Genomic DNA, 27,867 nt, shown 5'->3' with positions numbered 1-27,867 from the left:
CTGAGGCAGAACTTGGGTTTTTTACCCCTGCTGAGAACCAGGAGGTAGGCTTGAGTAGCAGTGGCCCAGATGGGGGAGGGGCACAGACTCATCTGGAGAGGACAAGCACAGCACACAAAGCTAGTTGATTAGTAAGTGGGTCCAGGGTCATCTATGGACCAGGGAACAGGCCAGGCAAGTGAAGAACCTGATCCTCCTTAAATCATACCACTTGGGACTTCTGAAGCTTGTGATAGTGCAGCCTGGAAACAGTACCCCACTTTAAGGAGCTAAAAGGTAATTAAAAGTCAAGATGAGCAGACAGAGAAAGGTGAGGACCATAGAAAGTTTCTTTAGTGACAAGGAAGATCAAGGGTGCACCCTCAGAGGAAGATGTCAACATCAGGGCTCCTATATCTAAAGCTTCCAAGAAAAATATTAATCGGTCTCAGGCCATAGAGGCATTAAAAAGGGACTTTGAAGATAAAGTTGGAGAAGTAGAAGAAAAAATGGAAAGAAAAATGAGGGTGATGCATGAAAGACATGAGAAAAAAGTCAACAGCTTGAAAAGCCAAATGGAAAAGCTCTCTGGTGAAAATAATTGCCTAAGAATTAGGATTGAACAAATAGAAGCCAGTGACTTTATGAGAAACCAAGACACAATAAAGCAAATCCAAATGAATAAAATAATAGAGGGTAATGTGAAATATCTTCTGGGAAAAGCTACCAACCTGGAAAATAGGTCCAGGAGAGATAATTTGAAAATTATTGGTCTACCTGAAAAACATGATCAAAGAAAGAACTTAGACATCATCTTCTATGATATTCTCAGGGAAAATTGCCCTGAAATTCTAGAAGCAGAGGCTAAAATAGAAATTGAAAGAATTCACCGATCACCTCCAGAAAGAGATCCCAAAAGGAAAACTCCTAGGAATACTATAGCCAAATTCCAGAGCTCTCAGGTCAAGGAGAAAATATTGCAAGCTGCCAAAAAGAAAGAATGCAAGTATTGTGGAGCCCCAGTCAGGATAACACAAGATCTAGCAGCTTCTACATTAAAGGACCAGAGGGCATGAAATATGATATTCCAGAGGGCAAAAGAATTGGGATTGCAACCAAGAATCACCTATCCAGCAAAACTCATCGCAATCTTTCAGAGGAAACAATAGAACTTCAATGGAAAAGAGGACTTTCAGGTATTTGTGATGAAAAGACCTGAACTGAATGGCAAATGTGACTTTCAAATACAAGAACCTAAAGAACCATAAAAATGGGGGACATACCTGGGGTTGTGCAGTGGGTGACTGTCTTGGGTCTGAGGCCTTGTTGTGGCTGGGATGCCCCTGGGTCCAGAGTGGATGCTTTGTCCACTGTGTCACCTAGCTGCCCCATGATAACATCTTTAGGGTTAAATTGAGGGGTGAGGGGAATGAATGCATTGGGGAGGGGGAAGGGAGGAGGTGAAATCCTACATGAAAGAAACAGGAAAAGGTTTATGGAGTGGGGGAAGAGACGGGGGAGAAGCAAGGCAGTAAATGAATTTTATGCTCATCAGAAAAGGCTAAAAGTCCTTAAACTCATCAGAGTTGCTTCAAGGAATAATTTACACACACACACACACACACACACACACACACACACACACACACACACACACACCCAACTGGGTGGTGTAATCTATTTAATCTGGACAGTAAATGAGCCTAACACTCATCAGAATTGGCTCAGAGACCTCAGTCTCATCAGAATTGGCTCAAGGAGGGAATAACATACACACTCAATTGGGTGGAGTAATCTCTCTAACCCTGTAGGAAAATAGGAGGAGTAGGGGATAAAGAGAGAGGGGCAAAAGAAGGAAGGGCAGATCAGGGGAGGGGACACACAGAAGCAAATCCCTTTTGAAGAGTGATAGGATGAAAGAAGATGGATAATAGAATAAATATCATGGGGAAGGGAATAGGATGGAAGGGAAACAGTTAACAATAGTAATCATGAAAAAGAGGAAGGGGGGATTTTAACAAAAAATATTTATAGCAACTCTTTGTGGTGGCTAAGAATTAAGAATCAAGGGAATGTCCATCTATTGAGGAATGATGGAAGAAGCCATGCTATATGATTGTGCATTGTGGAATGGTCTTGTGCTATAGGAAAAGACAAACAGGAAGATCCAAAAAAAAAACCTGGAAGAGACTCATGAACTGATGTATAGTGAAGTGAACAGAGCTGAGAGGGCATTGTGCATAGTGCTAGCAGTATTGTTCAATGAGCAACTGTGAATGACTTAACTACTCTCAGCAATGCAATGATTGAAGACAATCCCAAGGGACTGATGAGGAAGCCTACTATCTACCCCCATAGAAAGAACTGATAAAAAGAGAACTTGTGAATTGTACATATATAACCTGGTTGCTGTCTTGTGGAGGGGGGAGGAAAGGGACGGAGGGAAGGAGAAAAATTTGGAACTCTAAGTCTTATGAAAATGAATGTTGAAAACTACACTTACATGTAACTGGAAAAAAATAAAATAAATGTTTGTTGCTGAAAATAAATAAATAAGGGGCAGCTAGGTGGCACAGTAGATAGAGCACTGGCCCTGGAGTCAGGAGGACCTGAATTCAAATCCAGCCTAGGACACTTAACACTTACTAGCTGTGAGACCCTGGGCAAGTCACTTAACCCACATCAAAGAAAGAAAGAAAGAAAGAAAAATAAATAAATAAATAAATGAATAAATGAATGAATGAATGCACACATGTATGAATGAATGAATGAACAAACAAATAAATTAATGGATAAATAAAAAAATAAATGAAGGAAGGAATGAATAAAATTATGTAGGGGGCAGCTAGGTGACAGTGGATAAAGCAGTGGATTCAGGAGGACCTGAGTTCAAATCCAGCCTCAGACACTTGAAACATACTAGCTGTGTGAACCTGGGTAAGTCACTTAACCCTCATTGCCCTGCAATAAAAAGAAAGAAAAAAACAATTACATAGTCTATTTTAGGGATAAAGAACATGGGGTCCAGAGATTTGAAATAACTTGTTGAAAGTCATATAGGTACTTAACAGATTAAGATAAAATAAACAGAATGGAGAAATATTATGGGATTCCCAGGAGAGAGCCCTGAAATACAGGTAGAGGGATTTGGAATTCATAAAATAGACATTAAAGAACTTGCAAATCCAATGCCACAGAGAGGTGAAAGAGCAAAAGATTGAGAAAGGTACATTGTATTTGATATCCAGAGGTCACTGGAAACCTTGGCATGATATCCGAAGGTCTGAATAGTGAATGGGTGTGAGTTAATGGGAAGCCTAGATGGTGTGGGATCAGTCAAGCCACGTGCAGAGTTCTATCTATTCAGAACAACCATCAGTCAGCTTTCTTAACTTTCTTCATCTTGTTTGTTTGAGGGATACATTCTTCAGTTAAAGTGAGGAGAATATAGGGAGCTCAGTGGAATTTGATTTCGCTAAAAGATCAATGAAGCCTTGCACAGAGATAAGAGAGATGGTGCCTAAGAGCTAGGGAAACCCTACTACACTTTAACTGAGAAGAGAAATACGGTGTCATTTTTTTTTTTGTAGACTACTTTGTACCTACTTTTTTTGTACTACTTTGTATTTCTCTGCTTTTTACTTCTATTGGACTTTTCTCCTATATATATCATAAACTCTCATACTTTCCTTAATTCTTGTACTTCTGCATAGCCCTGACCCAGTGTTTCAGACGTAATATATGTGTGATTAAATATGTTTGGCATGACAGGGTTCTTACTACTCTCACGTACTGTTCATTCTACTTCACAAATCTCACTGGCATAACCCTAGTTCAGTTCCTTATTACCTTTTGCCTGGTATATTTTAATATCCTACTAGGGTCTTTCCTGTCTCAAGTCTCTTCCAATTTGCATCTATCCTACCCATCAGTGCCTCTGTAGTCTCCCATATTTATATGAGAGCTCCAATCACACCACTGCTCTACTCAAAATGTTGCATTAGCTCCTTGTTTTGGCATTCAAGATTCTCTCCATTGTATTTGGTCTAACATACCACCTGTATTTCACAGTTCTTCCCTTTACTCACTCTATTTTCCAGCCTGATTATTAACTGCTCCCAAGTATCATCCTTCTTTTTCTTGTCTCTGTGAATTTGCATATCACATCTCTGTGCATATGCCCATAAAGAGATACCCTCCACATCATTGACTTTTTAAATAAATGTCACACTTTTTAAGTACCTACTGTGAAAAACAATGTGCTAAGTGTCAGATATACAAAGAAAGTATGTTCTAAGCTAAAGTAACTTACAATTGAATGAGAAACATTTTTTTACATGTAAATGATAATGATAATAGCTAGCATTTATCAAACACTTTAAGGTATGCAAAGTAGATCACAATAATGCTTCTTCATAACATCCCTGGCAGGTAGGTGCTATTATTGGGCTCATTTTGCAGATGAGGAAACTGAGGCAGGCAGGCAGACAGACAGAAATTAAGTGATTTGCTTAAGGCTTCACAATTACTATCTGAAGCCAGATTGGAATTCAGATCTTCCTGACTACAGCTCTAGTGATTTATCCATTTTGGCATTCAGTTGTCTTGATGATGACCATGACACAACAGAAAAGGATATAAGAGTAAAAATAGAAAGGTCGGGGCAGCTAGGTGGCACAGTGGATAAAGCACTGGCCCTGGATTCAGGAGGACCTGAGTTCAAATCCGGCCTCAGACACTTGACACTTACTAGCTGTGTGACCCTGAGCAAGTCACTTAACTCCCATTGCCCTACCCAAAACAAAAACAAAAAAAAAAAATAGAAAAGTCACTAAATCACAGCATCATGGAGTTGTTGTTGGGGTTTTTTTTTTGGGGGGGGGCAGCTCAGATACCATCTATTCCATTCTAAAATATTGTAGCTAATTTGTATCCTAAAAAGAATCCCATATGCCCATGAAATATTCATCCAAACCTCACTTAAAGACCTCCAATGACGGGTAAACCATCACTTCCTAAGTAATGCCCTTCTACTTTTAGATAGCTCTAATGTTTCCTTACATCTACAAAAAATTTTTTCCTTTTTGTATCTTCTATTCACTGCTCCTAGTTCTACCTTCAAGGATAAAAACAAACAAACCAACAAAGAAAAAACAGTCAACAAATATTTATTAAGCACTTATTATATTCCTGGCACTGTGCTAAGTGCTGGGAATATAAACAGAAGCAAAAAAAAAAAAAGGTCCCAGTCCTCAAGGAGCTTATATTTTAATTGGGAAGACAGTATATAAAAGGAAGCTGAGAGGGGATAGAGGGAGAGAAGGTATCCATCATGGGGGCATGATGAAAAAATTCAAAGAAGTAAAATCTAGTAAGAAATGAAGAGATGGCTAAACCAGCTGCCCTCCTTAAATAGAGACTCTGAGAAGACCTCTCCAATCAAAGGAAAGGACCTCAGGGTCAGAAGGCATTTCCAGTTCCAGGATGGAAATGATCTTCCAAAGGAAGAAATTTCTGGAGCATGAGGGAGAAGTCAGGAGGAGTGCAGCCTGGCAGAAAATGGAAAAGGAAGGAAGGAAGGAAGGAAACAAGCAAATAAAAATTCCCAAGTCCATGCCCTTTTCTATATGGCAGCCTTTCAAATACTTGAAAATAGCTATCTTATTCTACCCTTCCCATTCCCATAAATTCTTTTCTCCAAAATAAACATTCCTATTTCTTTTAACTATTTCTCATGGTATTATCCCAAGTCCTTCATTTTCCTAGCTACCTTCCTCTGGATTCTTTCCAGTTTAATGTCCATCCTAAAATGCGGTGCACAGAAATGAAAGCAAAAATCCCGATATGTTTTGACCATGGCAAAGTACAGGAAAAGTACCTTATTCCTAGATGCTTAATGCAAAAATGTCTTAGCTTCTCTTTTTTGTCTCCCATTTGACATATTGACTCACTGAGCATCTAGTCTAGTAAGACCTCCATATCTTTTTTTTTTCCTGGTGAAATACAGTTTATACACACACACACACACACACACACACACACACACACACTTTGGAAGTTGATTTTTTTAACCCAAATATTCACTTCCTATTGTAGGTATGGCTGTAATGCCAGCCAGCATCCTCTTAGTTTAGGTCCAACATAACATGAAATGAGGCACTCACAAGTCATTTAACATTTACCAAAGGAGGATTATTTTGCCCTAACACAGAAAGAATATGAAACAAGGCTATAATGGCACTTAGTTTCTTTGAATACAAACCTCCTCATCATCTCCATCTGGAAATATATCTGGTCAGTATGTCATTCATCAGGGTTTGGCAATTTGTATGTTTTTTGGCACTCAAGTCAGGAAGGCACAAATTTCACATGGCTGGCTGTGACATTATATATTCATAGATAACCTAGAAATCATGATGGGGGAGGGGAGGTTGTGACTCCCATTTCAGTGAATCTTCTGAGATTCAGACCTATGTTTTAGTCTATCAAGATATTTTTTTTTAATTCTAGTTGTGTCATACAGTTACATTAGCTATATCTACAGCTTTTTGTCATTGGAAAATTGAAAATATGCCTTCTATCACATAAAAATTTACATCTATGGGTTACTATACTAGAGATCTTTCATTTTTAATACACCAACCATTAATATCTACATATTGGGCTTGACTACTTAACCAGTTCTGGGTCTACCTCAACTCCCTCTTATGTATTTTTAAGTATTTCACTAATCCCTTTTCTCCTATTTTCACCTTTGCTACCCTGCACTCCCAATAAGCTTCTTCTCTGCAAGATAATTATCCCTTGTAAAAAATAAAGCCAGAGCAAAAGCGGAGGGGGGGGAGGGTATCACATATTGGTCTATCTGAAAATATATCTCTCATTCTGAACTTCTAACCTATCATCTCTCTCCACTTTTTCCTAAAGGATTGGCATGAGTGACTATATCAAAATTTGGATAAGATCTTTGTGTATAATATTGACAGTATTTCCCTGATGTACCAGCCTAGGAATTTTGTTAGAGAAGGAAATTATCTTGGCATAACATTCCTTTAATAAAGTTATGGTACTTATTCGTGATCCTTGTTCTTCTTTTAGGTGTTCATCTCTTTAATAATACAGACTAGAAATATACCATCAATTGAAATCAAACTCACTGTCCAATAGTTTGCAGATTTCATTTTCTTGTCATTTTATTTCTAGAACTGAAACCATGTTTATCCTTCTTTGGTACTGGGGTATAACTGTATTCTACACTATCCACATATCAGTGACAGTAGCTCAACAGTCATATTTGCTGGTTCTTTCATTGCCCAAAGATGTCAGGTACCTGGGCCAACTGGCTTGAACTCATTAAAGGAAGCTTGCCACTCTCTAGTATTCTTTAATTATGTGGGGTACCAAATCTCATCCATTTTTATTCCTTCCTTTTTAGTCCAAAGGTCATTCTCCTTGGCAGAGAAAATAGAAGCTAAATTTTAAAAACTGAGTAGCTCTGCCTTCTTCTCTCTAGAATTAGTAATCTCATCTACCCTGAGCAACAGTCCTATCCTTTCATCATCCTCTTTTCCCCCAATGTTTTTTATAAAAATCATTTCCTTTGACAAGCCTTTTCTTCCAATCTCAACTCATTCTGAGTTGTTGCACTTCTGACACTATTTTTATGAGACCACACAATGCTTTTGTATTCATCCTCTCTTATGTGCCATGTCTTCTGATTTCTGTACATGTCTTTTAAAAATCTCTTTCTTGATGCATTTCCTATGCATCTGTCTCTATCTTTTCAGATAATTCTCTTTTTCCCTTCTCATCAGATTGTTTTTTCCTTGGCATTTTCAGAATTTGTTTCTTAAGAGTTTTCTGTCCTTCCCAAACTGGCTTCTCCTTTAGAACTTTAGTCTGTGGCATCCTAGCTATCCTTCCTCCAAAAGATTTAGATATTTATCGGGTATATACTTAATGTCAAGCACTGAGGATACAATGAAAGGCAAAATATAGGTCCTTCCCCCTAGGAGTTTACACTTTAAATGGGGGAGAGAATATTCAAACAAGCTATAACAGGAATTTTTTCTGAAAAAAATCAACAGAGGAAAGGCAATAGAATTAAATGTTCATGTAGAAGGTAGGATTTTGGCTAGGACTTGAAGGAATTCAGGGAAGACAAGAGGTGGAGATAAGAAGGAAGAGGACAGAACATGAGGGATAGGAAGGATAGCCAGTGATGGGAGTGGATAGAAAGAGTGTCTTGTTCATGGAACAATGTTATCAGATCAAAAAGGGCTTGGGGGGTAGGAAGGGGCTATAAGATAAAAGTAAAGTGGAAGACTGGAAAGGTCGTGGTAGTGGTTAGATTATGAGGGAGTTTTTATCTTAGAAGTAATGGAGAGCCACTGGAGTGGATTGAATAAAGGGTGGGGGTAGCAACATGATCAGACCTCCACGTTAGGAAAATCACTTTAGTTGATGAGCAGAGGAGAGACTTCAGTAGGGAGAGACTTGTAATAATGTGTAAGGAGAGTTTGAATGGAGCAAAAAAAAAATGTCTTTCTTTTCAGGGAAGGTGAAGGGAATGTTCAGAGAAGGCATCTTGGAGGACTTGGCAGCTGGCTTTTGCCCTAAATGATGGGAAGGATATCAACAGGCAGAGACAGGGGTTCAGGAAGGTATTAATTTCAGCAACTGGAGCTAGTATAAGCAAAAGCAGAGAGGCAAGAATAGTACAAAGTATGGAGAGTAGTCCCCTTTGGCCAGAATGTCGAGTAAGTAGTGAAGTGAAGTTAGTGAAATAAGGCTCAAGACATAAATTGTGTCCGGATTGTGAGAGGCCTTAAATGTGAGTGGCAGGAATTGGAATTATATTCATTAGGTTGTCAGGCTATTATTGTATCTGCTATTATAAAATATCCTAAGCATGAAGAGGTGAGTACTTGAACTAGGGAGGTTGAAGTAGGAAACAAAATGAGGAAATAGAAATGAGAAATATGGCTGAGACAGAATCAAAAAAAAAAATATGCCAACTGGTTGAATTGTAAGGTAAAATAGAGGCAAAAGTCAAAGACAGCATCTCCAAAGCTATGAATATAGATGATGAGGAGCATGTTAATACCGTTAACAGATATAGAAAAGTTAGGAGCAAAGTAAGGTTATTTATTATTATACTTTAGAATTATATGGTTTATTTTGAATATAATAACAAATAAAATGAGCTTTTTTCTATAACAGAACAGAAAAAGAAGATTGTACATGAAATTGAAAATCTCTATTATTTACATCTTGTCATCCTTTTTAGATATTTAATAAATTCAACATGTAGCTTTCAAAATTGTTGTGTTTATCCATGACTCACTCCAGCCTTCCTTCTGGTATCTTCTGTGCATTAAAAATACCTTAATGCCTCTCTTTTTCTTCGCCTTTCTTCTTCTTCTTTTATTTTTTGGCCAACCCTATCACTAGCCCCATTTTCTCACTCCCTCCAACACACATACTCATAAAATAAAAATTAATAAAATAAAAACATGATCTTTGAAATAAATAAGTATGGTCAAGCGGGAAAAAAAAATCCTATATTTTTGCCATGCCCAAAAATCTATCACTCATTATGCACCTTGAGTCTACCACCTCTCTTTCAGAATGTGGGTAGCATGCTTCATAATTAGTCCCCTAGAGTCATGGTTAGACATTGTATTGATCATCTTTCAGAGATGTTTTTCATTATGATATTATTGTTACTGAATAAATTGTTCTCTAGGCTCTCCCTTCACTCCACATCAGTTCAAACAAGTCTTCCCAGGTTTCCTGCAAAGTAACCATTTCATTTTTTAAAAATTTGATAGTATTCATTACCTTCATGTGCCATAATTAGTCAGGCCATTTCTCAATTGATAGACACTCTACCCTGGTTTCCAGTTTGTTGCTATAACAGAAAAAAGTACCACCATAAATATTATTTTATATATGGGTCCTTCCTCTCTGTCTTTGATTTCTTTAGGTTATAGACCTAGTAGTGGTATCACTGAGTCAAAGGGTGTGTATAATTTAGTGACTTTGCAGGCAGAGTTGCAAAATGGAAAGGTATGGTTTTATGGGAAAGATGAGTTCAATTTCAAATACATTTGACATGTTGGTGGATCCCACAGGGGGAGATCCCAAAATACAAGACCCATGGAGTAATTACTGGAATGAATGATATCACCAATGAAGGGTCAAGGGCAGAATCTTAATATGTGCCTATTTTAGGGGTCTGAATGTGGTGAGAATTCTCTGAAAGAGACAGAGAACTATCAGTTAAAAAAAAAATCACTTCGGTGGCACAGAAGACAAGGGAGGAAGAAGGGAGCATGCAGAAAGAGGGAGTCGTCTATAATATTAAAAGTAGCAGGTAGGTCAATGAGAATAGGGACTGGGGAAAAAAAAACCCTTGTTGAAATTATTACTTTTGCTTTAAGGTCCAGATCATTTTTCTCATCTATAAAATGTGAATAATCATAGCACCTATCACCAAGGATCTTTGTAAAGATCAATTGGATGGTATTTGTAAAGAGCTTAGTATAGTGTCTGGCACATAGTAGGTTCTATATAAATGCTAGATATTTTTGTTCTTGTTATTTGCCATCTCCTTCTTGAAAACTTGCTTGGTTTTGTCAGCTGAATGTGATGTCTTTCCCAGAATTTCTCATGCCACTTTGACATCTCTTGTTTATTTAATAATAATGTAACCTGTGTACTAGTGCTTAAAGAAATTTTTCTGTCCATACTGCCACTCTCCCCCCAATAATAGTAAGCTACTTCACAACAAAGACTATTCTTTTTTACTTTTGTGTCTACAGGGTCCTATATAAAATAGGTGCTTAATGAATGTTGGACTGGTCTAACTTCATTAGAATGTGAATGAAACATTATTACCCTTTAATCCAGGTCCTCTTCCGCTACCTAGGTGGGAATGGATCTGCAAACAGCTAATTTTCTCTACTTCAGAGACTTCTACACAATAACCTTGTGGGTTCTCAAAGTTGTTTAAGAGGTGAGCCCTCAAACAACGGGAGCAAGAAGATTCAGCAGGGAGTTCCAATGTCAGAGGGACAAAATATTATGGCGTCACTTAGGAAAAAAGGAGCAGATGTGAGCCTGAGTCTATAAGGGGACACAACTGCTAGCAGTGACTTAGGGCTGATTTAAGGGTGCCCAGAAATGGTCTCACGACTGATGTTGTTCATTTTGGAGAGATCTGAAGCTGATTGGGTTGTGGTAAAGAAAGCAGCATGGATGAAGAGTATTTGTATTATATACTTGGGAGTTTGTGAATTAATATAATGTGAGAGAAGTAAGATGAGGAGAGAGAATAGTATTGGGAACATATCCAAGTCAATTTGGTGTGAGAGCATTCAGTGAGTTTCAAGAGAAAGGGAAGAGGGGCAGCTAGGTGGCACAGTAGATAGAGCACCGGCCCTGGAGTCAGGAGTACCTGGGTTCAAATCCGGCCTCAGACACTTAACACTTACTAGCTGCGTGACCCTGGGCAAGTCGCTTAACCCCAATTGCCTCACTAAAAAAAAAAAAAGAGAGAGAGAGAAAGGGAAGAAAGAGGAAGAGAGAAGAGGTGAGAAGGAAGAGGGGGGAGAATGGAGAGACAGAGAGAGACAGAAACAGAGAAGAATGTCAGAAGTCTAGGTAATGTGGTCTGCTGGGTAGTAGCGTATCTCTTCCCTATATGCCCTTTTAACTCACAAGCATTAATTAAACACCCACTATGTGTCAGGTACTATGCTTATCCCTTAGTATGCAAAGACATAAAAATGAAACAATCCCCACCCTCAAGGGGCTTATATACTACTGTATACATCAGAATAGAAGCGATAAAAACTGCCATTGAGACCCTGTACCATATCACTTATCTGAAGTTGACAATTTCTGTGACCAGAGTGTCTGTGTGTGTATGTGGGGGAAGGGGGAAAGAGAGGGGAGAGGAGAGAGAGAGAGAGAGAGAGAGAGAGAGAGAGAGAGAGAGAGAGAGAGAGAGAGAGAGAGAATATGTACAAAACAAATACAAATTAGGGGAGGCACTAGAATCATGCAAACTTCATGATGTAGGAGGCAATGATAGAGTTTTTTGTTTTGTTGTGGTTTTCTGTGGGGCAATGATGGTTAAATGACTTGCCCAGGGTCACACAGCTAGTAAGTGTTAAGTATCTGAGGTCAGATTTGAACTCAGTTCCTCTTGAATCTAGGGCCAGTGCTTTATCCACTGTGCCATCTAGCTGTCCCCTAGACTTGAGTTTTAAAGGAAACTAAGGATTCTATGAGAAGTAATTGAGTGGGAAGTATACTTTAATCTATTACTCAATGAGAATTTATAAAATACCTACTATGTACTTGTGCTAGGTCTTGTAATATTAAAAAAATTGAGGCAATTTCATCATTCAGGAATTTTACATTCAACTGGCAGAGACAACACACACATCTATCTATCCATCCATCTATCTACTATGCAAGTATCTACATACACATATGTCTGTGTATTTGTACACATACATGTGTATATAAACACACATACAGACATGCAATATGTATATGTATATACAGAATACATACAATGTAACTGAGGTAGGAGAAGTACTTCTAGCAATGGAGGGGCAAAAATGACAGTCTTCTTATAGACAATGCATGTGAGCTTAGCTTTGAAAGAGGCTAGAGAAACAGTTGACCAGAAAGTGCATTATAATCAATAAATGATACACTCAAAACACAAATACAAGAAAATGAAACAATTCCAGGAATAGTGGAAAAGTTGTACAAAAAAATGGAAATGGGACCTAGAGTGTCCTTTGTGAGGAATGATAAGAAGGCCATTGATATGAGAAGGGAGGTAATATATAATAAAGCTAGAAAGATAAATTTAAATTTTTCTGTGGAGGCCTTCAAATGACAAAGAGAAGAATTTCTATTTGATACTTGAGGCTAAATGGAGCTGTTGTTTATTGTTGCTCATTCATTTCAGCCATGTCTGATGACATTTGGGGTTTTCTTGGCAAAGATATTGAAGTAGTTTGCTATTTCCTTCTCCATGTCATTTTACATATGAGGAAACTGAGGCAAACAGGGTTAAGCAACTTGCCCAGGGTCACACAGCTAGTGTCTGAGGCCAGATCTGGAGTTTATTAGTTAGGGAAGTGTTATATTCAGAACTGTGCTTTAGGAAAATTACTTTTGTATCTGTACGGAATTTGGATTGGAGAGAGGAGAGACTTCAGGCTGGCAGATCAATCAGGAAACTACTAAAATAGTCCAGGTAGGAGGTATCAGAGCCTGAACTAAGGTGGTAGGTATTTGAATAGAGAGATACAGATGGATTGGAGAGATGCTGTGGAAGTAGAACGAAATAAAACTTGATAAATGGATATATGGGGTGAGATAGAGTGAAGAATCAAGGATGACACTGAGATTTTGAAGCTTAGATAATAGGAAAATGATAGAATTCTCAATAGAACTTGGAAAGTTTGAAAGGGGGTGAATTTACAGAAAAATACAATGAATTCTGTTTGGGACATGTTAAGTTGGAGATGCTATAGGACACTGAGTTGGAAATGTCCAGTTAACAGTTACGTGGGTCTAAAGATTGGGAGAAAGACTAGAGCTACAGATATGTAGTATAGCTCAAGGAGTCATCGTCATGTAGAGATGAGCAAAAAACTCATAAGAACTGATGAGGTTGCTGAGAGAGTGTTAAGAGAGAAGAAAAGAAGGCCCAGGACAAAGCTTCAAGGTACACCCAAAGTTAGGATACATGACATGATACAGCAAAGGAAATGGGAGGGGAGGTCAGACATGTTGAAGAAGAGCCAAGGGAGAGAAGTGTTATGAAAACCCACAGAGAAGAGAGCATCCAGGGATGTCAATGATACAAAGGTCAAGAAGGATGAGGAATGAGAAATGGATGTGGTTATTAAGAGTTCATTGAAAGGCCTGGAACGACTCGTATGAATTGAAGTATAGTGAAGAGAACAGAACCAAGAGAACATTATGCACAGAGACAGCAATATTGTTTGATGAAGAATTGTGAATGACTTAACTATTCTCAGCAATACAATTATCCAAGACAATCCCAAAGCACTAATGATGAAGCATATTATCTACCTCTAAAAAAAGAACTGATATTGATTGTACAGAGACTGAAGAATGTTATTTTTCACTTTCATTTTTTATTCAAGTTTTCTTATACAAAATGACTAATATAATAGTATTTTACATAATTATACACGTATAACCTATATCTGATTACATACTGCCTCAGGGAGGGGGAGGAGAGGGAGGGAAGGAGGGATAAAATTTGGAACTCAAAACATTAAATTAATTTTTTTTATTATTTGGGGGAAAAGAGCTCATTGATAACTTGGAGGGAACAGTTTTAGTCAAGTTATGAAGTTGGAAGCCAGATGGCAAAAGATTGTAAAGCTAGTGAGAGGTGAGTGTTGAAGGTACACAGCTTTTTCCCTATGAGTTTGCCTAAGAAAGGGAGAAGAAATATAGGAATATAATTTGAAATGATGGTAGGATCAAGTGAAAATTATTTTTTGTTTTGTTTTTTTGTTGCTGTTGTTTTTAAAGGTGAGGGAAACTTGAATGTATTTGTAGAGAACTATGAAGAGGACAGTAGAGATCAAAGATTAGAGAGAAAGAAAAAGATTATAGGGGCAATCAAGAATGTGATCCCTAAGCTTCTCCATAGCAAAATTATAAGATATTTGGGAGATTAATTATATTGACAATAAGACTAATACAGCAACAAATTAATTTTTGCTTCTATCTACACACACACACACACACACACACACACACTCAAACTAAAAAGTCCTGGGCAGAATTCACTTTTGGATTGGAAAGTTTCAAAGTGAATGAAGAAAGTCTCCAAGGATGAAATGATATTTAATAAACCCTAGGGGGTTGAATAATTTCAAGCCAGAAACTGCAGATCCTGGTGAGCCACAGCAATCAGAAGAGTGTTGCAATTTACAGGAGGTCACTGACCAAATCATGGATACTTCAAGTATCCTTGTAGGTACTAGAGAGAGAGATGGAAGAACCCAACATGACCAACAAAATGAAGCTCTTCATTCTGCAGATGATTATTGCATGGCTAATAAGGGGAAAGGACTGTGCTCCGGGTCACAATGCAATTTAGTGTCAGAGCCAAGATTAGCATCTGGGTTCCTTGGCTCAATCAAAACATTAACAGGCTCCCAATGTACTTTCTCTTCAATAAATCATGTGCCTTGATCTCACTTTCTTTCAAATGTCATACACCCCCTGGGAAATTTTCTTTCTTTATTCCTAAATCTGGGTCTCAGTTTCATCCTCTGGAAATTGAGATGTTAGGATTAGGACATCTTTAAAGCCCCTTCCAATTCTAGTAATCTATAAATCTATGCTGTAAATCTGAAAGAGCTGCACACAAAGTGCATCTGGAGCATCTGTAAATCAAAGTCTTCTATTCTCAACCTCTGGTTTCCCAATGGTTCAAAATATCCTTGGAATTAGAGAACTGGGGTTAGGAAGAAGGTGGTTTGTTCTTAGAGATGAAGTAGGAATTAACTACTTGAAAACATGTTGCTTTTGGTAGATGTGGCTACCTGCTGGCAGTATCTCTTGCTATTCCTTCTTTATTGATCAATTGGATCAAGGGCTGATTTTCTCTGGGATAATAGACCATCAATTTGGTGATTCTTCCCTCAAGCTGGAAAAATTCTGTGAAAACCTAGACTGGCAGAGTCAGTAGAGGATTCTCTTGATCTCTAGAACTAAGAATCAGGAAGAACCAACCTTCCTTGGTTATGGAATACAAAGAAAGTTTGTGAATCTTAGTGGAAAAATCCCTGAATTGTCAGTCAGGCTCTCACATTAACCGGATGCCATGTCTCAAAGATGCCACTTTTCCTCTATAAAACTTCAGTTTCCTTACATAGAAAATGAAGGGAATAACCTAGACAATCTCTAAGATTTCATGCTCTAAAATTCTACACACTAAAGTAAAGGAGGCGCTGTGGTTCGATAGAAGGATTCCTGCACAGGAAATCAGAAAGTTGAGGTAGGAATCCTGATTCTTCTCCTGCCTGAGATATATAGCACTCTCATCCTTTGTCAACTTGACCACATCATTTAACTTTTCTAGGCCTCAGTTTCCTTCTCTCTAAAATGGAAGAATTGGACTATATGACCTTCAAAGCAGAGGTATTATGGAAAATGTTTAACTACTGCCTCTTTAGGGGAAAAATGTGTGCACAGCACATTTAAGTTTAATCTGCATTACTAACATTTTCTTCATCACTTTCTTAAATCTATACAATCAATGAAACAATAAATCAAACCCTGAATTATAGCATTTGCTGATTTCCAAGGTATAAATGTTCACATTGAAAATTTGCCATATTATGACAAGCAGCAATTTTCCCTAGAGGATTTTCTCATTGCTTAGGTTAACTTTTGCTTATGACACTAGGGGATTGGAAAGCAATGAGACTGCCAAGAAAGGGCCAAGATCAGGAGTCCTGCTAAATGTAAAGGATCCAGTAAGCACCAGGGATCTGAGCAAGTAAAGTATGAGGTTGAGGAGATTAAGGTAAAACAAAGAAGAAGCAGGTAGAATTCACTGGTCTAGGGCAAGAGACAAGAATCAGCACCCTGATAGTCATTGAGCCCACATTGGTGAACAGGGTTGGGAAGCTCATCCTAGGCAATTGCTTTTTGGTTTTGGTCCTATTTTATAAAGGCTTTGTAGAATAAGTCTCCCTGTAATGAATTCATTGCTGTTGTTGCTTTCACTCATCTCTTGATCCTTTGGTCTTTTAAATGAAATTGACTGCTATTCAGATTCTCATGTCCCCCATTTATCAGTAAATGCTCTCTAAATGAGTTTTGCTTTGGTAAGCCAGCAGCCATCATAGAAGAAAAAAATAACTTATTCACAGAACTTAGATATCTTATTCAGGTTTATCAAAGGCTTTTCATTGAGTCAAAGTATTGTGATGCCAGAGGGGAATAAAAAAATTTTGGTATCATTCTGGTATCATTTCCCCACTAGGTATCTAGAAAGCATCTGTGTTATCAAATCAAGTTCATGGTTATGGCAACACCAAAAGTGGCTCCCCACTTTTCCATTTTTTACATAACAGATCCTAACTCTGACACATGTCAATGGTATTTCACAAGTGTTCCTCAATTTCCACAGGACCTAGAGAAGAGATTGGTAAGGAAGCAAGGTGTTATTTGTTACCTATACTCCAAGATTTAGTGTCTTAGTGTCTTTGAATATTTGTTTGACTAAGGGATAAAAAAGGAGAAAAGGAAAGAGTTGGACTCACCTCTTGGCTGACTTCAAAATTTTATTATCCCTGGTTTCTTGGCTGAGTACTATAAAAATTTGATTTGCTCATTTCCCAGAATAAAAGAGTTCATGGGTTCATTCTTCTACATAGACAACTCAAGCTCTTTAGAAATTTGCTCAGGAAATGCAAGTTTAGCGAAAGAGCAAATATGCCATAAAATATGTTCATTGCCTTAATTTCTGACTTGAATAAATTCTCTGAAGCCTATTTCTAGGCTTGAAAGAATACTATCTATAAAAGTATGGTAGTATTTTATCTTTTGGGGATATCATATATCTATGAGATTGATTAACATATAGTTACCTGGGGTTAGAATGGACCCTAGAAGATGGGACAAAGTGGGCATGAGCTATTTCATATATATGTGTGTGTGTGTGTGTGTGTGTATGTATATATGTATGTATATAAATATATGTATATATACAGATATATACATACACACATATATGTATGCATAATATATACATACGCATAGACACATATGCATACACATGTACACATAATACAAATATACTTATATATATGTATGTGTATATGTATATATCTATACAATTCTGTGTGTATATATAACAATGTGTGTGTCTATATAAACCTATCTGACATACACAAACAAATATACACACAATTAGTATATATGTATGCATGTGTGCATGTATATGCGTTATATGCATTGTATATGTATATGTGTATATGTGTGTGTGTATGCTTGTATATAGGCTTCTATTGATCTCAACCCCTAGTTGAGGCCACATATCAGCCATTATCTAGGAGATATGGTAGAATTGACAGGAGCTAAGAACTGATAGGTTAAAGGGTTAAAAAAAAAGAGGAAAAAACTCATAGAATATTTTCTATGGCAGAAGGGGACAAGCATGTATTAAGCACCTATTTTGTGACAGGCACTGTGCTAAGTAAGCAATTTTAAAATATTGACTCATTTGATCTCATAAAATAATTATCATCTTTGGATTTTGAGTATAGTCAGGTGATGTGACTGAACATGAATGAATAACTTAGGAAAGAAAGTTAGTGGAGAGCTCAGGCATTTTCAAAGAATAATTTCTGGAATTTATGACCTTTCCACTGAACTTAGATCCAGAAAATTTGAATTCAAGTCATAGCTCTCCACTTACCATTTGGGTAAACCAACTCATCTTTCTGAGCTACAATTTCCATACTGGCAAATTAGGGATAATATTATTGCACTACCATATGGTTGTAGAGAGAATCAAATGAGAGAAGATATGTGATGTGCTTTGTTAACCATAAAGTCCTACATAAATGTGAGTTGCTTAAATAATTATCTTTCTCCTCCAGTTTATCCTCCCACAGAGTATCCATCCACCACAGTATAGTATATACAGTGAAGATGTTTAAAGCCTATCAGTGACTTAATTTGCTATAGTGTGTGGGCATCCCAGACTTCAGGTTATATACAGAATAGTTGTTATGTCTCCTTCACCAAAGTCTTAAGAGGGTTCATTATTGTTAGACACAGGATGACTGTAATGGAAATATTTTCTATTAACACATTGTTAATACCCACTAGAATCTAAGTTCTTTAAGGATAGGAACTTTTTTCCACTTTATATATGTATCCCTAGCACTAGCACAGTGCCTTTTATACAATGAGGGATGAACAAATTCCTTTTGGATTATATTAGACCTGCCTAATGTGTACAGAACCTAATACTAGGAACTAAGTAAGTAAATATACATACGTGTGTGTTAAATAACAATATAAGACTAAAGTTATGAATATGCTTATATTATATGTTGTATATTATATTAATTTATATTATAAGCATAAATATAGACTAATTTATTATTTGGCCAGTGTAGGGAACTCTGCAACAGCTAGATGGCTCAATGGATAGCATGTTGAGGCTGAAGTGAGGAATCTGGCCTCAGACTTACTAGTTATGTTCTTCTGGGCAAGTCATTAACCCTGTTTGCCTCAGTTTCCTTATCTGTAAAATGAGCTGGAGAAGAAATGTCAAATCTTTCTATATCTTTACCAAGAAAACCCCAAAAGGGGCCATGAAGAGTTAGACACAACAGGAAAATGCCTTAAACATGGAACTCTAACTGTGTGAACAACTAGATAAATCCTAGGAAGTTACCTGAAGAACATAAGAGGTTAAATTATTAACCTGGGTCACAGAGCTAGTATCTTCAAGCCAGGTTTTGAATCTTGGTCTTCCAAATTCCAAGCCCAGAACTCTATTCATCAAGTTAGGGAGCAAATTAGCAATCTGACATTCCCAGATCAGTATCATAATAAGAGCCAAGCAAATCATGTAGATGATAAGTATTGTAGGAGATGAGAGAAGGGAAAGGACAGAGTATTATAAACTGTAGCACTCAAGGAAGGATTCGTGGAAGAAAGTGAGGGTTTTGAAGGATGGATGGGAGTCAGTTAAGCAAAAATCACAATGAAGAGCTACCAGGCCTCTAGGCTAGTAATGACTTAATTCCCTGAGCCTTCCACTGTACTCCTACTAAACCCAAATTACATTTATAAAACAATACAGAGGTATTCTAGTAAATGTTTAACAACCAGACTCTCCAAAAAAAATATGCACACACACTTTTAGGTTTAATCTGCATTATTAACGCTTTTTTAAGTCTAGACAATCAACAAAATAATAAATCAAGCCCTGATATGTAAGACTTGGTGATTTCTGTGGGATAAATGATTATATTGAAAATTGAACAATAGGTCCTCTCAAGTCATTTAGAGTTGGTTCCAGTATAACCCTGACTCAAACGCCTAGTGTGACTGACTTGAAGGTCCTTTGAGGAACAATGGTTGTTGAAGCTACTCAAAACAGTTTTGAACAAGGAGATGTGCCCAGATAAGGCACCACATGATTTTGGTGCTGATGCTTCCCTGTTAATTGAACTGTTTCATGAAAAATAAACTGTCTTCATTACTCCAAATTTTATTAACTTGGGTTGGAAATGCATGGATACCTGATGGATCAAGTAATTTCAGCCAGACTTGGATCTTTTGGGGCACACTGTTTATTCCCAAAACTTCTTCCAGACAGGAAAGAAGAATTTTATTTTCTTATCATAGTCTATAACCAAAAGACAAAAGTTTATTCTTCAGTTCATTGTTAGTATGGATTTACCAGGTGAATTTCACTATATAAAAGGTGATTGATGATTAGAGAAATCATTACTAATTTTTAATTTTATAAAATTTAGTGGAAGACTACATAAGTCATGGAGGGGATACAGTCGACGTCCCTGGAGGGATGACCTGCACTGAAGAAATTGTGGGTGTTTGAAGTAAGTAGTAAAAGTTATATCCCAGAAAACCCAAAAAGCTAAAATGTAGTTGAAAGACAAATTGACAATTTGTTTTTGTGATGCCTGACTCTTCATGGGTTGAAAAGTTTGAGTTTTCCCTTTAGTGGCTTCCTGTAACTCCAATATTAAAGCTAATAAACTGTGATGGGTTCTGACTCACAAAGTACAGGGCATTGACATGCTCCAATCTCATACAGGTCTAAAAGCCAATTCTGAACAATAAGAAATTCTCTACTTAGAAGGAATATAAAACGTATGCTTTCTAAAATTTGAGAGACGGCACTATGTTCCCTGTCATTTCTGCCTTTGCCCAAATCAGAACAGGGTTAGCCTTCAGACTATGACCTGGGCCCAGATAAGAGTAGCAAACAAAGAAGAGACCAAAAAGTGTCTACTCTAACATCAAGTGTTGCCTTGGTATTATCCTGCTCACTACTGTCACTATTTCTGATCTCCTAGATTCGCAACCTTGCCTGCCTAGAGCTATGGTACATGCCTGACCTCTCCTATTCTGGATGACTTCTCCGGGCTTGTCCTTTTGCCTGCTGAATAGCCTGTGGAATCTTCTGGACCCTTCTAGCATGGTTTGGTGCAATGGTTCCAAATGCATTGGCAACAAACCCCTTAGGGTGTGGGACACAAAGATATATAGCAAGGGTCCATGAATCCATATGTGCCCCTAACATTATTATTTTGATCTAGCTACAATGAAGTATGCTCACTAGTATAAACAAGCAAATGTACCATATGTAGACTGAATTTCAAATGTATTGCAGACATATGTATTGCTATTTTTCAAATATACGTAGATGCTATTGTGATTAATAACAAAAGCAAATCCATTCAAAATCGTTAATACATTCATAGCAGCTTTTTGTAATGTGCTTTTCCAATTGTATAGTAATGGCACAATTTCTCTCATCTGGGATTATGGTCTCTGAATTATTTTTTATATTACAAGGGGCTTCATACTCTGATTGGAAACCAAAGGTGTAATGGAAAGAACATTATATTTGGAGTCAGAAATTCTGGGTCTAAATTCTGGCTCAGGTGTGGGACCAGTGTAACTGTCTTGTAGTTGGTTTCTTCATCTGCAAAATGAGTACTTTGGACCAGGTGGTCTCTAAGGTCTTTTGTAGTTCCAAACCTTTTTTTCTTCTCAATCCTTCCACATCATCTCCTTCCTTCTCCTTATCAGCTGAAGATTTTGCTTTGTACTTCACCGCAAAAATTTGGTTAGAATTTGAACTAAAATTTTCCAAATCCGCATAGTTTGTGTTTGCTGAGAGTTCCTTCTTTTCCCCTACTCTTCATCTCAAATCCCTCTGTCACTATCCCCCATTATTTCCTGTTTCACTTCAGTCTCAGATAGAGGATATTCTTGCACAGACCATACCCCGCTAATGTACCCCTAAATCCTATTCCTCTTTTAATCTTCTCTAGCAGATCACTCCCTCTCCCCACCTCTTTCTCTCTTCTCTCTTTGTCTCTGTCTCTGTCTCTGTCTCTGTCTCTCTCTCTCTCTCTCTCTCTCTCTCTTTCTCTTCCATCTCTCTGTCTCTCTTCCGTCCCCTCTCTTTCTCTCTCTCCCTTCTCCAATCTCTCCTTATCTACTGGTTATTTTTGACTTGTCTACAAATAGCTTCAGATCTCCCCCCCTTAAAAAATACAACTTATCATCACTATTAGTAATCATTCTGTTTTTCTCTTCACCTTTTCAACTAAACTTGAAAATTAAAAAAAAAATTATTCTCCATGCTTCCTCCAACTTCCTTTCTTCTAAATTTTCTGCAATCTGGCTTTTGAATTGCCTCTCTTAATTGTAAAATCTAGAGACTTTATCTCCCTACTCACTCTATTTTACCTCTCTGCAACATTTGACACTGTTTGTCACCTTCTACTTCTGCATATTTCTTATTTTCTGATGTTGCTGTCTCTTGGTTCTCCTGTCCTCTCCTCATCTCTTTTGCTGGGGCTTCATGTTTATTATGTCTACTAATCCTGGATGTCCTTCAAGGTTCTGTCTTGAACCTCCTCTGTTTCTCTCTCTACTTCTTCATTTGGTGATCTCATGCTCCCATGAATTCAGTTGTCATCTTTATTGCTGATAAGTCTTAGATCTATGTGTCCTGCCTTGGTCTATCCCCTAAACTCCCATCCCATATCACCAAAACTTGACTAGTGGACACTTCAAATTGGATGTCCTATAGGCATTTCTAATGCAACATGTCCACATTTGTTTTCCCCTACCAAAGCCACCCCTCTTCTGAATTTCCCCATTACTTTCAAGGGCACCATCATTCTGGTCAATCAGATTTGCAACTTCAGCGTCATCCTCTATTCTTTGCTCTCACTCACCCCAAATGTTCAGTCAAGTGCCGATTATGTCCTTTCTACCTCCATAACATCTCTTGTATATATTCTCTTCTCTCTAATTATATAACCACCACTCTAATTTAGCTACTCTTCATACAATCTCTATGGCCTCCTAATTGGTCTCCCTGCCTCAAGTCACTCCATCATACCAATCCATCCTCCACACATCTGCCATAGGGATCCCCCCAAACACAATCTGACCACATAATGTCCCTATTCAATAAACTCCAGCAGTTCCCTATTTATTTTATTGTCAAGTGTAGACTCCTCTGTCATTTAAAGCTCATTACCACCAGGCCCCTTTCTCCTTTTTCATGCTTCTTATATCATATTTCTCTCCATACATTCTGTGGTGCAGGTAAGCCAGCCCTCTTGCTGTTCCTCCCACATCTCCTGTGCCTTTCCTCTGGCTGTTTGCTTTGCTGGGAATAATCTCCCTCCTTGCCCTCTGCCTCTTTGAATCCCCAGCTTCCCTTAAGACTCTGTTCAAATGCTACAGGAAGCCAGTCCTGATTCTATCCCTCATCTAGCTTCTAGAGCCGTTCCTTCTAAGGTTACCATGGTCCCTCTATTCTGTATGTAACTTGTATGTATTTATTTGTTTTCTCTGCAACTAGACTATAAGTTCTATGTGGGCAGGAACTCCTATTTGCTTTTTCTTTGTAACCCCAGTGCTTAGTACAATTCTTGTTATATAATAAATGCTCAATAAATGTTTGTTGATGGCTTGATTGATTCTGACCTGGCTGAATTCTCTGGATTTGACCTCATTATACCTTTATATACTAACTGCAAGTGCTGCTTCTGACTCTGCCAGATGGCATATCCTGGTCCCTCTAAGATAGACCTGTTCTGTCACCATCCAGAGTCTTAGAGCACCCCTTCCCCCATACACATTAAGCCACTTTCCATCTGAACTAGCTCATGGGGCCTCTTATAGTTTGTTTTTTCCCCCCTCAAATAGACTTTAAGAGATGGTTGGCTGCTTAAAACCATTAATGAAAATAACACACAGGAGAACTTTGAGATAACAGTAGCTGAACATGCCATTTTGGGCCACTCACCATCCTGTTGTTTTAGTAGGATTTTTTTCCCCTAAATGTCCTTTGGGTCTTTATTGTTTTAACTGAAGGATTTTGAGGTCAGAAATTCCCCGATGAAATGCAAGCTACCAGTCTCACATATTTGAGATAGTGAGATACACAATAAACAATACGACCAATGATGTTATATTATGTGCTGTAGCAGCACCTTCCTGACCATTCTAAAGAGGTGGGGAATGATACAATTGGTATCATAGTGTGAAATTTAAAATTGGATATTAGATCATAAATCTCCCCTACTTAACTTTTCCCTTAATTTATCTCCCAGACTAGTAAATGGAAGAAGCTTCTGGTTTTCTAGATAGAGCCTTTATTGTATATAAGGTGTTGTTGATTAGAAGGATAGGAAAGTAGAAATACAGTAGAAATCGTCTTAAATCTAGGCTTAGTCTATATTTCTTATAAAAACTCACCAAACCAAAAAGGCCACCTTTGGAGTGAGGGAGACCGTCTGTGCCGCGCCGCCAGGAGTCCTGCCAAGCAGCCAAAAAGGCCTACCCTCGTTCTCTCCACCCCGGAAGTCAAAAAACCCGGCAGGCAGTCTGACATGCGCAGCAGGCGGACTGTACCCGGCAGGCAGTCTGACATGCGCAGCAGGCGGACTGTTCATCTCCTCCCCAAAAGGGTGGTCCTTGAAAAACTGGCGTCTTTCAGTTATCCTAACCGACTGTTAAAAACTTTCATATTTTACCACAATAGAAAGAGAACTCAACTGAGAGTTCTCAGCCAATCTTGACCATTAGTTATGTAACTTTGGTCAAGTCATTTTCTCTGAGCCTCAGTTTCCTTAGCTTTTAAATGAGAGGACTGAATTAGATTAAATCCAAGATACATTACAGTTCTATTGTACTGTGTCCTCATCTACTCTTTTATCTGAATAGGGCTAAAAACAAATCTTAACCACCTTCCTTAAATTATTAACATATCACATATCACATAGTATGATTATCTTTGTAATACAAGGATGGTGTCACTGTCATAAATGGCATATGCTTTCATTGTTTTATTTTTCCTGTTTCCTTAGCCTACTCCTCCCTTATACAATTGGTTACTAAGACCTGTCAATTCTACCTCCACTATATTTCTTATAAGTTTCCCCTTCCCTCCATTCTCAATAGCCATTATTTTAATTCAGGTCTTTACCACCTCTTGTGATAATAATCCAATTATTGCAGTGGCCTTCTAACCACTTTACCTCCCTCTAATCTTACTTCTTTCTATTCGATCCCCTAGACAGTTTCCAAAACAGTCTTCTGACTGCATAGGTCTGATTACGATACCCACATGTTCAAAAAACTGCCAATTGCTCCCTATTACCTCTAGGACTTTCCTCATGCTGTCATTTAAGTTTCCAAACCAACTCGATCCAGCCTACTTCTCTTTACAGACATTTCAAATTAATCCCTTCCCATGCATTCTATTCTATTCTTTCAATTCATTCACTTCACCTGTTCCTTATCTCATTTTGCATCCTCTTGACTTTGTTAGATCTATTTCCATATTTAAAAAGTATTTTTTTCTACATCCATGTCTATTGGAATGCTTTTCTTTCAAGGTTCAACTCATAGGTCACCTCTTCAATGTAACCTTTGCTCATTCCAATAATGTTAAAATTCATCTTTACTTTCTCAAATTTTCCAAAATCATTTTTACTGAATCATTTCCTTTTCTGATCATAATCCTTTTTAATTATTATTTGTTACATCAGAGATGTTCAACACATAGCCAGTAGGCTACATGCAATCCAAGACACTCCCTTGATCAAACCAAATTAAAATGAAACTGGAAAATATTTAATAAAGTAAAATGTAAATGTATGTGTATATATGTATATATACATATAAACACAAAAGATGTTAACATGTGTTTTTCTAAATCAATATGAGTCTGCAAGGATCCTTATGTGTGGTTAAATGGGCCTATTTCCTATTTGATTTGAAACTGTGATGATTAAAATTATGAGAGACATATTATCTGGGTAATTTAATCATTTTACTAATATCACTGGTGGATTATTAATAAAATGAGGACTATGTCTGTCTCTCTCAGAACAAAGATCCCTTCCTTGCAGTCAAGTCTGCTTCATATACCTTTTCCACTGCAGGAGGTCCATCACACAGCAATCAAATCTAATTAGTTAACATCATTCAAATCTCATTGGTTGACATGATTTGGAGGTGGCTTATATTGAAATGAAGGGGGAGGGGTGCGGAGAGGATATGTGATTAAGTAAAGATGACATCAGGGAAAAATGTAGAGACTCCCACCCAAGATAATGGCAGCACAATGGTTCCCACCTAGAACTGGTTCATGCAGGCCAAATCTCATCAGTGAAGTCCTTCAACTTATTTAGACAAAAGAATCTGTCTCCACCCAAGGTTCCTTTTGTGGACTTGGGTTTGACCTAGATGAGATTTCATGAAATCCCTCAAGGGGACCTTGCCTTTGAGTGGGGGAGAAAAGGTTTGAGGAAGAAAGGGAGATCACTGGGTCCCCCAAGATATCAATTATTAGTAGTTATTTCTCATAATACCATTGGCATATATCATACTTGCCCCTATTAGATAATTGGTTCTCCTTTTACTGTCCCTCCAGAAATTTGCACATTAAAAAACAATACATTTTTCAATTGAATTGAATTGTTTTCAAGTCCTATCACCTTCCTGGCTATCCTCCCCTGAGCTTACCTTAAGTAGTTGCTATCCTGCCCAGGTTCATGCCCAGAAATCAAAGCTGTTCTCTAACTGTTGTATGGCAAGAGCAGAAGACAAATGGACCTTAGCCTTATTCTGGACATTATTCTTCCATTAATTGAGACTAAAATTACATTAGCTTCTAGGGAGGTCTATATAACGCTACTAATTTGTATGGAATCTGTAAGCAATAAAATCTTGAGTCTTTTTTTTTCTTTTTTTTGGTGAAGCAATTGGGGTTAAGTGTGACCTTGCCCAGGGTCACACAGCTAGTAAGTGTTAAGGATCTGAAGCCAGATTTGAACTCAAGTCCTCCTGAATCCAGGGCCGGTGCTCTATCCACTGCACCACCTAGCTGCCCCAAGTCTTTTTTTATGTGGATAGATGGCCTATCTCCCCATCCTATACTAGTACAACTGATTTTGTGAACCCAAGTATAGTACTTGATATTTGTTCTTATATTTAATCATAACAGCTTCAACTCCTGTTTTCAGCCTATACAAATCTTTAAAAAAAAAAAAAGAATTTTGAGTCTATCATCCAATATGCTAACTATCCCTTCCATTTCAATGTTTTCTATCCCATGCACCTCTGCCACACACACTCCTCACACCTCTCTAGAGTTGTTTCCTAATTTTCCTTGTTCATTTTCCCTTGCCAAATATTAAACTGGTAAGATAAATAAGAATTTATTTCAAAAATGTTCACATCCTTTGGGTATTGATGTGCCATACTTGTTATTGTCATTATTTTGCATTTGCACAAGGACACCACACTGACTAATTCAATTATAAACCCACCTGCTGCCAACCAAGATGTGCCTCCCCCAGAATGGCATCAAGAAGAAGAGCCAAGGGAGTCTGGTACACAGCACAAGGAGAATTCCGTGTATTCTCAGGCTCTTTGTAATAGGGTCATAGAATTGATAGTTCTAGAGCTTTAAGGGAACATGGAGATCATTTAATCTGACCCCTTAGATTACAGGTGAGTCAGCTGAGACCCAAACAAATGAAGTGACTTGTC

General features: G+C 37.8%; 1 protein-coding gene across 2 annotated transcripts in view; it reads left to right on the top strand.

Moving 5' to 3' along the window:
* The window catches only part of ZMAT4 (zinc finger matrin-type 4), a 729,909-nt gene extending 706,047 nt beyond the window's left edge, over positions 1 to 23,862 (top strand). Inside the window, exons 8-9 of one of the 2 annotated variants that reach the window (XM_043989058.1) lie at positions 20,568 to 20,651; positions 21,132 to 23,862. In XM_043989058.1, the coding sequence (XP_043844993.1) occupies positions 20,568 to 20,631 (64 nt within the window). In that variant the 3' untranslated portion in view covers positions 20,632 to 20,651; positions 21,132 to 23,862. The remainder of the gene's footprint in view (positions 1 to 20,567; positions 20,652 to 21,131) is intronic. The other variant, XM_043989056.1, reaches the window with a different exon arrangement.
* The last annotated feature ends 4,005 nt before the right edge of the window (positions 23,863 to 27,867 follow it).

Source organism: Dromiciops gliroides, chromosome 2 (genome assembly GCF_019393635.1).
Source record: "Dromiciops gliroides isolate mDroGli1 chromosome 2, mDroGli1.pri, whole genome shotgun sequence".
NCBI classification, from domain to species: Eukaryota; Metazoa; Chordata; class Mammalia; order Microbiotheria; family Microbiotheriidae; genus Dromiciops; species Dromiciops gliroides.
The sequence above is the reverse complement of the archived record's forward strand: the minus strand, read 5'-3'. Positions and strand labels throughout refer to the sequence as shown.